General features: G+C 37.4%; 3 protein-coding genes across 3 annotated transcripts; 2 read left to right on the top strand and 1 right to left on the bottom strand.

Annotated features, from left to right (window-relative positions):
* The first annotated feature begins 715 nt into the window (after positions 1-715).
* On the top strand, positions 716-4,117 carry LOC113681706 (uncharacterized). The gene is made up of 3 exons (XM_027198821.2): positions 716-867; positions 1,851-2,327; positions 3,027-4,117. Exons 1-3 carry the CDS (start codon positions 819-821, stop codon positions 3,272-3,274), a joined length of 774 nt encoding a protein of 257 aa, XP_027054622.2. The 5' UTR covers positions 716-818; the 3' UTR covers positions 3,275-4,117.
* A 1,242-nt stretch (positions 4,118-5,359) lies between these two features.
* Positions 5,360-9,575, top strand: LOC113681701 (TLC domain-containing protein 2). The gene is made up of 4 exons (XM_027198811.2): positions 5,360-5,644; positions 5,756-5,838; positions 7,389-7,468; positions 7,716-9,575. Exons 1-4 carry the CDS (start codon positions 5,439-5,441, stop codon positions 8,085-8,087), a joined length of 741 nt encoding a protein of 246 aa, XP_027054612.2. The 5' UTR covers positions 5,360-5,438; the 3' UTR covers positions 8,088-9,575.
* Positions 9,576-10,231: 656 nt separating this feature from the next.
* On the bottom strand, positions 10,232-12,146 carry LOC113681696 (uncharacterized). Its single transcript, XM_089204295.1, has 4 exons — positions 12,123-12,146; positions 11,708-11,857; positions 10,732-11,136; positions 10,232-10,553 (listed from the first exon to the last, which is right to left on the bottom strand). Exons 1-4 carry the CDS (start codon positions 12,144-12,146, stop codon positions 10,380-10,382), a joined length of 753 nt encoding a protein of 250 aa, XP_089060421.1. The 3' UTR covers positions 10,232-10,379.
* Between the last annotated feature and the right edge of the window lie 617 nt (positions 12,147-12,763).

Below are 12,763 nucleotides of genomic sequence, written 5' to 3'. Positions count from 1 at the left end.
ATACCACAAAATAGTGATCAACGGGTTCCAGGGCCATTGTGGAGGTTACGAACCAACTTTGTTTTTCTCTCCTCGAAAACACGGATATGTAGCCTACCTTACGGTACAAAAATCAAAGAACCTCGAGGAATAACAAATATCCTTAATTAACAGGATTCAGAAACGATTTCTAATAACGCATTACAGCAGAATCCATATGACAATTCAGAAACGTTACTCAGCATTTTTCATGTTTTAGTATTATTACGGAAAAGAAAGGAAACAATATAAAAAAATTATCTTTTATTCGCTGTCGAAAATCGAGAACAATTGGAGATAAGTAACCCGTAATTCAGCACCAAATTTTAAAATTTAGCACGCTGCACAGAAGTGTGCGGTCCTCAAAGAATAACCAATCACAGGGTGCGTAACGAATGAAGAGATAATCTTATCGTAATGGAAACTTCTATTTCGATATCTTTTATAAAATGAGAATTGACACACAACATTAAATTAAAATTGGATATTAGTTGTGGAAAGTATTCTTATTCATGAGTGTTTTATCTCTGTGGCATCACCACGATTCGACTGTTTGCTTAACTTTGAATTCTAACGTTAATTGCACATTGTTTCGTATAGATAAATGTCTCCAGTTCTCTTTGTCCATGGTGTTTCCTTTCAATCAAAGTGCACTCTCATGGTAAAAAACAAAAATAAACACAACTGTTACAACAGCCTTTAGGTACACATAAAGCGACAACTTACTCAGTGAAAGTCAGCCTGAAACAGATTCTCGTGGCCTGCTAAGTGATCAAAAACGTTTTTCTTTTTTCGAAGACATGATATTTTTTCCATTTTATCTTCTGTTCAATATTCCGTTTTGCAAAGGTGAGTTACAATTAAGGAACTAACAAGCCAGTAACCGTGACAAAGTTTATTTCTGTGATAGAAGCAAATTATTTGAATCATGAATGTTCAAGTACGGCAAGTTATCCGGCAAAGCTGAAGGTGAATACAAACGAGACCGAAAGATGCTATGTAAAACGTATTTGAAATTAGCAAATCCTGTGAGAAATGATTTTCCTGTGGATGTGTTTAATTAAGTTCTTCCCCATTGCATCCCAAAAGCGATCGTGAATCGCAGACATATTTTTGTATTTCAATTGATTTTCGGCTTCTTTCGCCCGTGTTGTACTTAACTCAGAATGAAAAATGTAATGAGAAAACCAGAGCTAACGAGAACCCTTACGTGCAAGAACGGTGTCAATATAAATATTTACATTGCGCCCTGCCAACTTCGATGTTCATGTTGTGTTGAACAGGCTGCATGTCGAGGCTTGCCTTTAACTGAAGGCACTTTTTTTTTACCAGCTGTAGTAGTGGTAGTTCTACCTAAGCTCTTTGCACTTGATTCAAAGTAAACTCAATTTGTAAATCTCGAACGCTGTTTCTCGGTATTCCCAGAACTATATGAATTTATCACAAGTTAGAGTAGGCACCACATAGATCTAGGTACCGTTATATGAATACCATCTCGTTTCCTTCCGATCGTGTATTGTTAAAATATCGTGGACAACTAAAATTAGAATTTTTATGTCACATCCCTTAATAGCAGGTGCAATGGTGTAAGAACCGTTATACCCCCACGGTTAAAAAAAAAGCTGCCTAACGTAAAAAAATGTAATTAAATGTTTACATAAAGACTAATTATTTGTCCGGTAAAGAATGAATTAAAAAACCAAGTATGCAAATCTAGTAAGGAGAATGTACTTGGACAAAACCACCAAGATTTTCACTGCCGACTCCATGATCACTTGAAATTCAGTGACGGAACGTCATTGTGTATATGATAACTTGTGTTTGTATTTCAGGGAAAACGAGCGAATCGCTCGAAGCAAATTTTGCTTGCAAAGGAGAGCTGACTGTGTTCACCTTCGGTGATTATAGGACTCGTACTCAAAACAGCACATGGGAAAACAATGTAGTAAATGTCACTGTTAAATCAAAAACAAGCCACTTGGCCGTGAGATGTCGAAATTATAACCAGAAACCGTGGCTTATAGGAAGTGTAAGCAACGGCCTAGTTACCGACACACGATGGAAATGTATTGGTCTGAAAAGAGGCGAGTCGGCTCAGATCCTACTTTGGCGCAAGACAGCGGATGTCAGCCATTGGCCTCAGGCCTTTGCAATCCATACAAAACGAGAAGATAGTCACTGGGGAAAGATCCCGGGTATCAGTGAGGACGCATTATGGATTTCTACAGTAGAGGAAGATCATGTGAGGCTTTTTTGCCGGCGGAAATTATCTGATTTGGCTCCAGTAATGACAGAGGTGTTGTCTGAGGGTACGTGTGTTAAATTTACTGATAAGGGTTAGTGAAAACAAAGGCAAAAGACAATGGCGCTCGTTCGAGTAATGCATCTGTCAGCGATTGAAAGTGTGAGGCGCCTATTTCAGAGCAAAACTTTGCATAACAAGCAAACTCATTACGAGGACTGAATTGGACTCGTAAACACAGGGTACTGAAATAATATAGTTAATTTAACGAGGATTAACAAAAATCTGAGTTGTAATTTACGGAGACTGCTATAATTATGTTTGAGCGCTGATTATATTCAGCAATTGCGAACTCGGTCACACAATTTACTTAAAACCTGCACCATTAAAACGTGGGCAAGAAAGATGAGATAAACTAATCAGGATAGGCTTAGTCCAGTCAAGTTCATGGAATTCAGTTTGCCTCGTAATAACATACCTGAAAGAATTACACGCTTCTGATTTGTTAAAAACGAGTGCATTTTTCACGTAACACGAGTGCAAGTTTGTCTTTCCTGAAGATTTCGTCTTACGGGTTCGTGCAATTTTTGCTGTCTTAGACAAATTTGCTAGTGCTTATAAACACCAAATTCCGCTCGAAATCATATTACTACCTTTACTAAACATCAAAAGATAATAATCTCCTGTTAACATGCATGTGACAGTTTCCTTACTCTCCTAGAGGGCGTGGCCCTTCTGTGTTAAACCATGCAACTTTTTTTTACAGGGATCTTTCAGGCTACTATTAATGATGTAGGTCACTCATTACGTAACCACACTCAGAGTCAGCATCAGGTTAGCGACGTTAGGGAATGTTTCGAGAAGTGCCTTGCTGATCCCCAGTGCCTGTCGTTTAACTTACAGCATGATTCAGCACTACCCACAAGGAGTTGCGAGTTGAATGGAGTAACAAAAGGACAAGATCCACGGAATTACGTCAGAAGGCCTGGTTACACATACTATGACAGAGTTTGAAGATCACTGCTCGAATCACAGGCATACCACACTATGTTGATAATTGTTCACATGGGACGACAAAATCTGTGAAGGTTATGAATAAAGCTCTGAAAATTGCATATCTAAATTATATCTCGATCTGAATATCTCAATAAAGCTAAATAATTATACGAAATTACTTTTGGCTGGAGGCCGTCAAGAGAATTATTGACCACGAACACATAGTGTGGTCTGCCTGTGCTCAAATTAGTCACTGTTTGCTTTCACGTCATAGCTGTGGCGGCTGATAGAGCAATTTTAAATGCATAAGGCAATAGTGCTACTTGGGAATAGTTATTCTACATGTGTTTACTTCGTGTTTTAAATATCTGGTTGGGCGACATTTCTAGGTGCGACCCTAACTTTTGCAATTGAAGAACACTTTTCCAATCAACGTAAACATCAGAGGCACCGCAGTGCTTGGGTGGGGTAGGCAGATTTTGGAGGAAGAGCTGAACTAAAGAAATCCCAGCGGTATCTGTCATCGCTTGTCAGTGAAACTTCGTTGATTAGAAACATGATCAATTTGAAAAAAGCCGGAATTTTTGAGAACTTCGCGCTTTCGATATGGATGGTCGTTGATTTTACTATCCCTCGCAATGTAAAGGGTTTTTTTTTTGCTAATTATGGACACTCTCTGAAATGAGAATCAACACTGTAGTGTATTGCGTTACATAGCGTTACCTCTGTAAGGAAACTTCCAATTACTCAATCGTGTCGTAAATCTTCTTTCCTAAGAAAAAGTAAAATAACTTATTACGAGTATTGTACAGTAAATCTGCTATCTTGATTACTGAATAAAAGACAGTCGAATCAGAGGAATGAGAGGAGTCACTTGACTTATGAGTACTCTACAAACACTATGAAATCAACAGGATGCATGGTAGCGATATGTTTTCTTCCGAGCTGTAAACATACACTGGGTACACTCTCAATGTGTCAAACCACTGACAGTTACTTTTCAGTAGTGCAACTCTACTCATTTGAATAGAAAGTTTCCTCGGAGAGGTTAAAAATGTTTGCCAAGTGAGATTCATGACTTATATTTCGTATCATGACATTTAATGTCACTACAACTATCTATTTTGATACTTTCAGTATCTTATTTTATCATCTTATTTTACGATCCTTCTATCTTTCTATTTATCTATCCATCTATCTATCTATCTATCTATCTATCTATCTATCTATCTATCTATCTATCTACAACAACAATAATTCAATTCGTAGTGTGGTACAGAAACTTGTCCTAAGTTATGTCTTATGTCTCGTTTTTTGTATGTGATAATTTCCAAGGATGGCGTACATGGTCGAGTCGCAACGCACTTTTTGTTTTAATTTAATAATTCCCTAATAATCCTGATGGAATAAATCCCTTATTATCCTAATAGGTTGTGGCATAGGAAGGCGGTGTTCATCATTTGGCTTTCAGCTGCGGTGCTTATTCGAGTAAATACGGTAATTATCTGCTGGTTTATTGAGAGTCTTCAATACAAAAGACAAATGATATTGCAACTAGTTACACCTTAGGTGAGTACTTTTTCGTCCTCCAGTACTTGGGTTTACTCTTCCTTTGTTTCCTAGAAAATGCCAATATAACCAGTTTCCGTTGTTTTCGCTTGACCTCTCTTTTATGTTATAGTCGCTATTATCAGATGACTGTGTAGCGTCATATTGAATTCAAAGTTAAGCAGGAAGAGAAGATCATGGGAACGAGTTTGAAATCCTCTAACCCGAGTTTGTTTCGAACCATCCGTTGCCCGGTGTTAACCAGGTGACTGATGCGTGATACTCCAAGCATCCTTGTTGAACCGTGACGGGCCTGACGGCTGATTTTCATGCTAATGGCCAAGTTGTTCTGAAAAAGATTCACCCGACACCCTGTTACTCCAAAAAATGTCATGTCATTGTGATTCTTCTTTGAACGTAAGGGCCAAAAAACGAGTACACACACCTAATTTGTCCTCATGCCATTCAACTTGACCAATGGTGACATATGGGCTGTGTGTGACGTCATGATCTCAAAGCCATTGTAAATGTCATGTACTTTAGTCACGCATTCTATTGTTGCATAATCATAAGGATACTCCCTTCAACAAGACACTCTTCCTCTACCTGTGAAGTGTTGAAGAGAGTTCACATCATGTTAAACATTCTGAATCTCCCTCGTGGCTCCTATGAAATACTCGGATTTTTTGTATGTTTTCGAGCATTGCAGTATGCTCTGAAAAATTATGCGCCCACACCATCTGGACTGAAATCGTCACCTCCGAGGAAAACATGGTTGTATCAAAATATCTCTGTGTCATTTGTACATTCCTTTATTTCAGCTATCTTATCAGTCTACTGGTGAGTTCATAACCCATTCACTCGAATTCTTTTACCACTAAAAATGTCAGAATGTCATGCCAACCTTGTTCAATGGCGAAACTCATTGCTCTTCGTTCGTGGTCTTTGCAGCTTTTTTGACGAACCAGTGATGTTAACAAAAATGCTCACGGCATGGAGTAATACAGCCTTTTACCTTGTAACCTTCTCCACCGGTATGTCTTACATGGGTGAGATAGTTAAGTAATGAAATCTGCACACACAAGCTAAGGGTCAAGTCAAATGTATCGAGATTCAACGATCCTCAACGCCTCTCAAATTAAAAAATTGCATAATTTACATGAGATCAACATCATGTACTAATGTAAGACTTTTATCTTAGATCGTAAGCATTTGCCAACTCTTGTACTAGTTCCTTAGGGATGATCGAATCTAGATAGCCCCTGTTATACTGTTAACGTTCTAATATACAAAAAACTCCAAAAATTAATGTACTCGGCCAATGCAACTAGTTATACCATAATGATGTTTTCCATTGGAATTAGATAGCGACATATACGAACCTGAAAGCCAAAGTTTTTTTATTTTCCACTTTGAAGATTGTTAAGAAATGTACACTGATTATTGTATTCAGAAGTAATCAGATGAAAAGTGATAACTCACATGACAGCTCTTACTACCATAATAACATTAGCCCCCTATCTTTCTCGAGCCCCCAAGGGTAATTGTCTTGCCTTGTCAGGATCAAAACAGTATGATTTGGTATCACATAGAGTGTTTCCATTTTACTGTGTTTCTATATTTTGTCAAGTCTAAACTTCCCCTCTGAAAATGTGATATCCTAATTCTTTGGATGAATATTGATCTGAACCATACATACCTCTTAATCTTTTCTTTTCATCACATCTTCCACATTTGCAATGTTTGTAGGGACCCCCTTTCCTTGAAGACCCCCCCTTCCCTTCTGCCCACCTAAGATATCAAAGTATCATAAGAAATTAAACTGGTAACAAAGAAATCAATTCTACAAAGTCTGACCATGATCATTTTAATTTTCTTGCTTTGCAACTTCAACTTTCATAATAAGCAGGTCCTGCCATTCTGTCTTAAATTTGGTGTCAAATTTTTGTACTGGCTCAGTGTGCAATTTGACTTGCTGACAGGTGATTTCATTTATTTTTTATGTGACCTCTGATTTTGAGTTTTGAACTACTTCAAGAATTTTAGCTGCCTTTGAATTTAGAAGTCCTGTTATTCCTCTCAGGTTAAGTGTGAGTAGTCCTGATATAAACTTCCCATCATCAATATGAGCTAATAGTTCATTTGACTCTTTCACTCCCAAGATCTCACTGTAATTATCTTTACAGTCTGCCCATTCTTAAAATGCTGCTTCAAAGAATTTTGTATTGCATCAATTAATAATCTTCTGGGTCCAGTTGTATAAAGGCTGGATAGCACTATCCAACAGATAAATTGCTATCCAGCGGATAAGAGTTTAGAAAACTTACTATGCTATCGATGGGACAGAGATTTATCCAGTGGTTAGCTTTATCCATGCTTTGAACTACTGGGGCCTGATAGATAAATTTCTTTATTCCCAACACTTGTCTTCTGTAAGGAGAAATTCTCTCTCAGTCACTCGTGGGAGTTCAAGGGTAAAAATGTAACATACCATTAATAGTTTTGCATATGATTATCCTTGTACTCCATACTTTTTGTTAGTAACCCTGGATGGTGACTTACACGAGATTCATCTGTGTTACAGGTTATTTTATCCATGATTTCTTTGATATGCTGATGTACGATGCCAGTAATTCCATGAGTCTCCTGATACACCATGTATTGGTAAGATAGATTTGTGTTTACATTCATATTAAATTGAGTTTTAATGGAGTATTACAAACGCAACTGCTGTAATTACTGTGGCCTGCTGCAGTATCTGTTTGATTCTGAATCTTGAGAATCACATGTGGTTTGGGTATTAATTAAGTGAGGTGTTCACATTTTTGGGAGAGATTTATTGTCGTGCATGTAACTTGTCATTGTTCTTTAAATTATATAATTATCTTAAATACTACTACTTTTATTACAGGTATGTATGGCCTTTTCAATAGCAGTTTTCAGCAAAATGTACATCGCCTTTGCAGTTTGTTCTCTTTTAATGGAAGTCAACAGTGTCTTCTTACATTTAAGACAATTATTGAATTTTCATGGAGTGAGCAAAACTTGTATGTTGTACCGAGTAGTACGTATAGTAGTGTTGATGACATTTGTGTGCTTCCGATTTCTTACCTCTGCATGGATGACAAATTTTGTCATACAGCATCGCAATGACTTGCCATTTTTACATTTCTTATTTTCTGCTACTGGTATGGCTATTATCTCAGGGCTCAATATTCAGATATTCATGGCATTTTGGCGAGCAGAATTTAGACGTAACCAAAATAAGCAAAGAGACAATTAGATTCTCTGCTTGCCACAACACTTTAATTGTCCAACACAGTCAAATCTATTTGAATGTTAGGTTAAATAGTTTTATTATTAAAAATTGGTGTACAGTTTTATGCTTTAAAGAGATGCTATACATATCAATATTATTGAGATATATTAATGAAATAGTAAAATTTCTCAGACCTGTGTTTAAAAGTTAATATGTTTATCCTTGCTGTGGTGATGAAAATGTGTTCATTTTGCACTGGGTCTTTCAATATTGCTTTCTGCTTTGGCCTTTTCACTTCATCAACACTAATGAAAGTAAATAACCCTTTGGTGACAGTTTGATAAAAAAGTTCTCAATATGAGAGGTGACTACATTTGCTTAATTTCTGAGAAAAAGGAGTTAGCTTTTTGGCAGGCTATGTTGATGTTCAATTAATAACAGCACTTGGAACTTGTGAAACATGTTTGAAATCAGATTATTGTGCAAATGGGGTAAGTTTCTAAAGAATCTGTGGTGCTTTGTGGGTGGAAGAGTATAATGGTAATTTAGTATTATCTACCGAGTTGATAATGTAAATTGGTGGCTGTAAAGAGTTCAAAAGCTGAGGTTTTGAGAGTCAGTTGATCAGAGGAAAATGTGAGGTGAGGGCAAAGTGCTAGTCAGGCATGAGTGGGGAGGACAAAAACAGTCAAGTGCGATGGGAGGAAGGTGAAAAAAATTACACCTGCACCCACACTGTTGTTCAAGCCGTTCCTTCATTAATATATGAACACAGCTACCCAATTGGTTACTTGATATCATGTGATCAAAGCTTGAACAATACTGTGGGTGCAGGTGTTATTTTATTTTGCAACCTTCCCCTTGCATGTGACTTGCACTTTGTGCTTGCCTTGTGCTTGCTCCTGTTCCACTGAAAAACATTAAAAATTAAGCCAGTTCTGTAGGCTATAAATTGAGTGAATATACCTTATGTTGAATATACAGTGATTTTACATTAGCCAAACTTCATTGTAAATTTTTGGACTCAGTCTGGTAATTCAATACCATTTGAAATTTCTGGGCATTTGGTTTAATTCAGAACCATGAGAACTGGACTCATTCAGGAGAAGACCACTACTTACTGTAAATTCTATCAAACATGAAATTTGAACAATACCATTTTAACCATAAGTATGTGTTTGATTGATTTATTCCCCTATGTGGATTAAGCATTTACTGGCTGATGTTAGAGGAGGGACAGGAGCAATGATGCTCAGTGTATTTTCTTTGTATCTTCTGCTTTGCCACAAACTCAATACTGAAATGTTTTGTATTTCACTCATTTCATTTCCTTCTTTTACCTGAGCTACAGAAGGTTTATTCTTTATTTATATCAAGGCAGTAAGCCAGAAGAAGAATGTAAATTAAGAATGTATCAATTGTTTTAAATTGTTACAGTTATACATAAGTTTGTTTTCGTAAAGTTTTGATCTAGAACTATGTGCAATAAAGTTGAATATGTAAGCAGAAAAATATTTCATTGTAGTGCATAGTGTATAGAACTAGCACATCCTGTATTAATGTAATGTGAAAAGTGAAATTTTGATCTTCTCAAAATAGTGGTGAGGCACTTGTGTCATTCCTAACTACCAGCCAAGGTGAAATGTGCCTTTTGAATGAAGAGCAATTCAGACCCTGCTTTCCGAGACGTCCGCATCAAAGTTAACATCTATTTGATTTCTTGGAGAAACGACCACCATAAGCTCTCTTCAAAAGACGTAAAGTTCCTAGTTTAAGACAAATTTTTGACTTCAGCCATTCAATAGTTTTGATTTTGATTTTCTTTGACATAGTAATGACAACTATCAAAACAATCAAGGGTGTGGCTTTTTAGAATTATACATATGTTTTGCCAAAGAGGTTATTACAAAGGTTTTTTGACAAGGATTTTGTCGCTCTATACGCAATTTGGGAACACTAAAAATGGGAGGCTAATTGTAAGAAACTCATTGATTCATTTCCAAAAAAACTGGACTGAAACTGGGGTAACCTTGAGTAACTCTTTTTGCTACTAATCACGCGTTCCAAGGTACCAACCGATCTGCAATAACTGGAGAAAGGACTGTAAATAATAATAATAATAATAATAATAATAATAATAATAATATATAAAAAAGAGGCTTTTAGAAAAGAGTTTCAAGATGAAAATTACTAGGGTCTCTTATGAATTGTACAGATCAGATGGTACCAGAATATAAATTTTTCGCAAATAATCAAACTACTATTAATGTTCTTGTTTTTGATATTATCCTAAGCGTTGATAAGCTATTGCCAAAATCACAAAAATTGATAAACAAAAGACAGCTGTTTTACACATGAATGAGAACCAGCGAGCCTCATTTTTTTCCCGAGACGTCTCCCATTATCGATAGTGGTAAGATCTTCAATCAATTCCAGGGTTTCCTTCACAAGCTGTCTGTCTGCCGTCTCGCGAAAATTACCAGTATGCGTCTAAACTACTTGTAGCCGTACCCTTACCCCCGCCAAGGTGAAGGCGGAGGCGAGGCAAAGTCTACGCAAACCTGTCACTAATCGTGTTCCGTGACGTCACTCTTTTGCAAGAAAATGTATAAAGACTTTTAATTAGTTCCCTCGCTTCCGTTTCACCATCGGGGGAGGGTACGGCTACACGTAGGCTAGTGCGCGTCAAGAAATCAAGAAGCAGATTCCCATCGGTTGATTTCTCATCAAATACATCAGTGACTGCGATAGGATATTCTTGCGTGTGTAAATCATACTTGCAGCCGTTTTCGTACACAGCGCTGGTGATTTTCTCGGCTGTGTCGTATATTCCTCTCTTGTTTTGCTTTCCATGCCACTGACAGTTCTGCTTTAGATTAATCGAGTACATGAGATAATGCCCTGGCAGGATACAGACGAAGATTCCATTGTCGTGTAATTCTTTCTCAAAACAGTGAACTAAAGCTTCTTCGAAATCAACGTGGTAGATGCTGTGGATTAAGAGCACCAAATCAAATTTTATTGATTCTGCATTACCCTGCTGGCCTTCTTTGTGTAACTGCTTTCGTTGAAGCTAAATGTTACCGCTTCCGAGAAAAGCTGCGAAATATTTTCTGGTTAGATTGACGCCTCCATGATTAGTTCCTTTTCGACAGAAAATTGTAGTTAGCATTTCAGTTCAGGATAAGACACCGTGTGATTAAGGTCGTTTTTGAATAGCATGCAAGTTAGACTGTAATCCTCGATAGAGTAATCAAGACCCGCGAACGTTGATAAGCAATAACCTGTTTTGTGATTATGTTACCGAGCTCGTAGTTGTTACTCAAAGCGAAACTAATCGCTCGTTTTTTACCTTTCTTTTGGTTCTTTTAATTGCCACGTGCTCGTTTCCTAAATCGAAATTACTCTTAAGCTATGATCACAATACTCAGGTAATTTCTTCACGTAATGATTTCGGTTGACCGCTTCGATATAATAACACCCCAAGGAACAGCAAAAGGAATAAAGAAAGAAAAGATTCTATATTGGTTTGTTGTTTATCGCATGCGCGTGTATCGGGAAGCATTTACATTTTGAACTCTTGAAATATTTGCTTGCAAATTTCAAAATTATGCGGCATTTGGCAATGGCAGGGTTCCAATGACTGCTTTGTAGAGTCTGCACGAATACTCTTTGGGTTCGATGGTTCGGTTGAAGATCTTCATCTGACGGGCATGCTCACTTTCCTCTAACTCTTGTCTGATAATTTTATTGATGCAATTAATATCAAGGTTTTGTACGTGATCAGAACCTGGCTGTAAAACTGGAATTGTATACTCTTGGCAATGCTCGTTTTTTGTCAAAAAATACTTGAATTATGCTCATTTTTCAAAATCGTGCTCCATTGGTTTGAAAAATCCTTTGTTGATCGTGAAGAAAAAATACCTCAGTACAAAATAAGGCATCAGGTTGTTTTTCGTAAACTGAATATAGAGAAAAACATTTTTCTATTTCTTTTTACACCTCTACAACGGCGCTTGTTTGGGTTTCTGAAATGTGTCAAGTATTACACAATTTTACCTGTTTATGAACTTGTCCTTTCATTACGGAATCGCGCCCATTGAAAAGCGTCGCCCGAGAAAAGTGGGGTACCCATGATGCTTTGCGGGCGCAATGACCTAGAAAATGAGGTTGCAAACGCTCACCGCCAACTTCGGTCGCTTTAGATCTGAATTGACAAATTCCCAAACGGGAGTTGTAAAATTTCGCTTTGCGTCCGTTTAGATACAATGGAGATACAATTGGAGCAATTAGCATTGTTTCAAAGTGACGAAATGCTCTTTTCGTCGGTAAAGAGCGAGGGCCGCGTTTGCATATCAAAAGAGCGTGAAGTGTTCATCCGTAAGCTTATGAGCGTGAGCGTGCACCTACGTGGAGCGGGAATCTACAACGTATACTTAAGCTTTTCGAAAAGTAATTAGACTACCGACGTGTTATCTGAAACTGACGGCAATAACGGGCCAAAAAGGAAGGTAAAATTCCGCACAGCCCCACACTACATTATACGTTCAGTTCTTGGATAGAGTGACAAAAACAATACTTTACCATTGGGAAAACAGATTTGTTTTACGATAGTATGGGGCAGTACGGAAATTTTACTAAAAGGAATATTTCTGTGATGTTTTGCTTTCTTGGCGAAGTTGATGATCGAACCTCGCAAA

Source organism: Pocillopora damicornis, chromosome 4, assembly GCF_964200805.1.
Source record: "Pocillopora damicornis chromosome 4, jaPocDami1.2, whole genome shotgun sequence".
Classification (NCBI taxonomy): domain Eukaryota; kingdom Metazoa; phylum Cnidaria; class Anthozoa; order Scleractinia; family Pocilloporidae; genus Pocillopora; species Pocillopora damicornis.
Note: the sequence above shows the minus strand (reverse complement) of the source record. Positions and strands in the feature narration are given on the sequence as shown.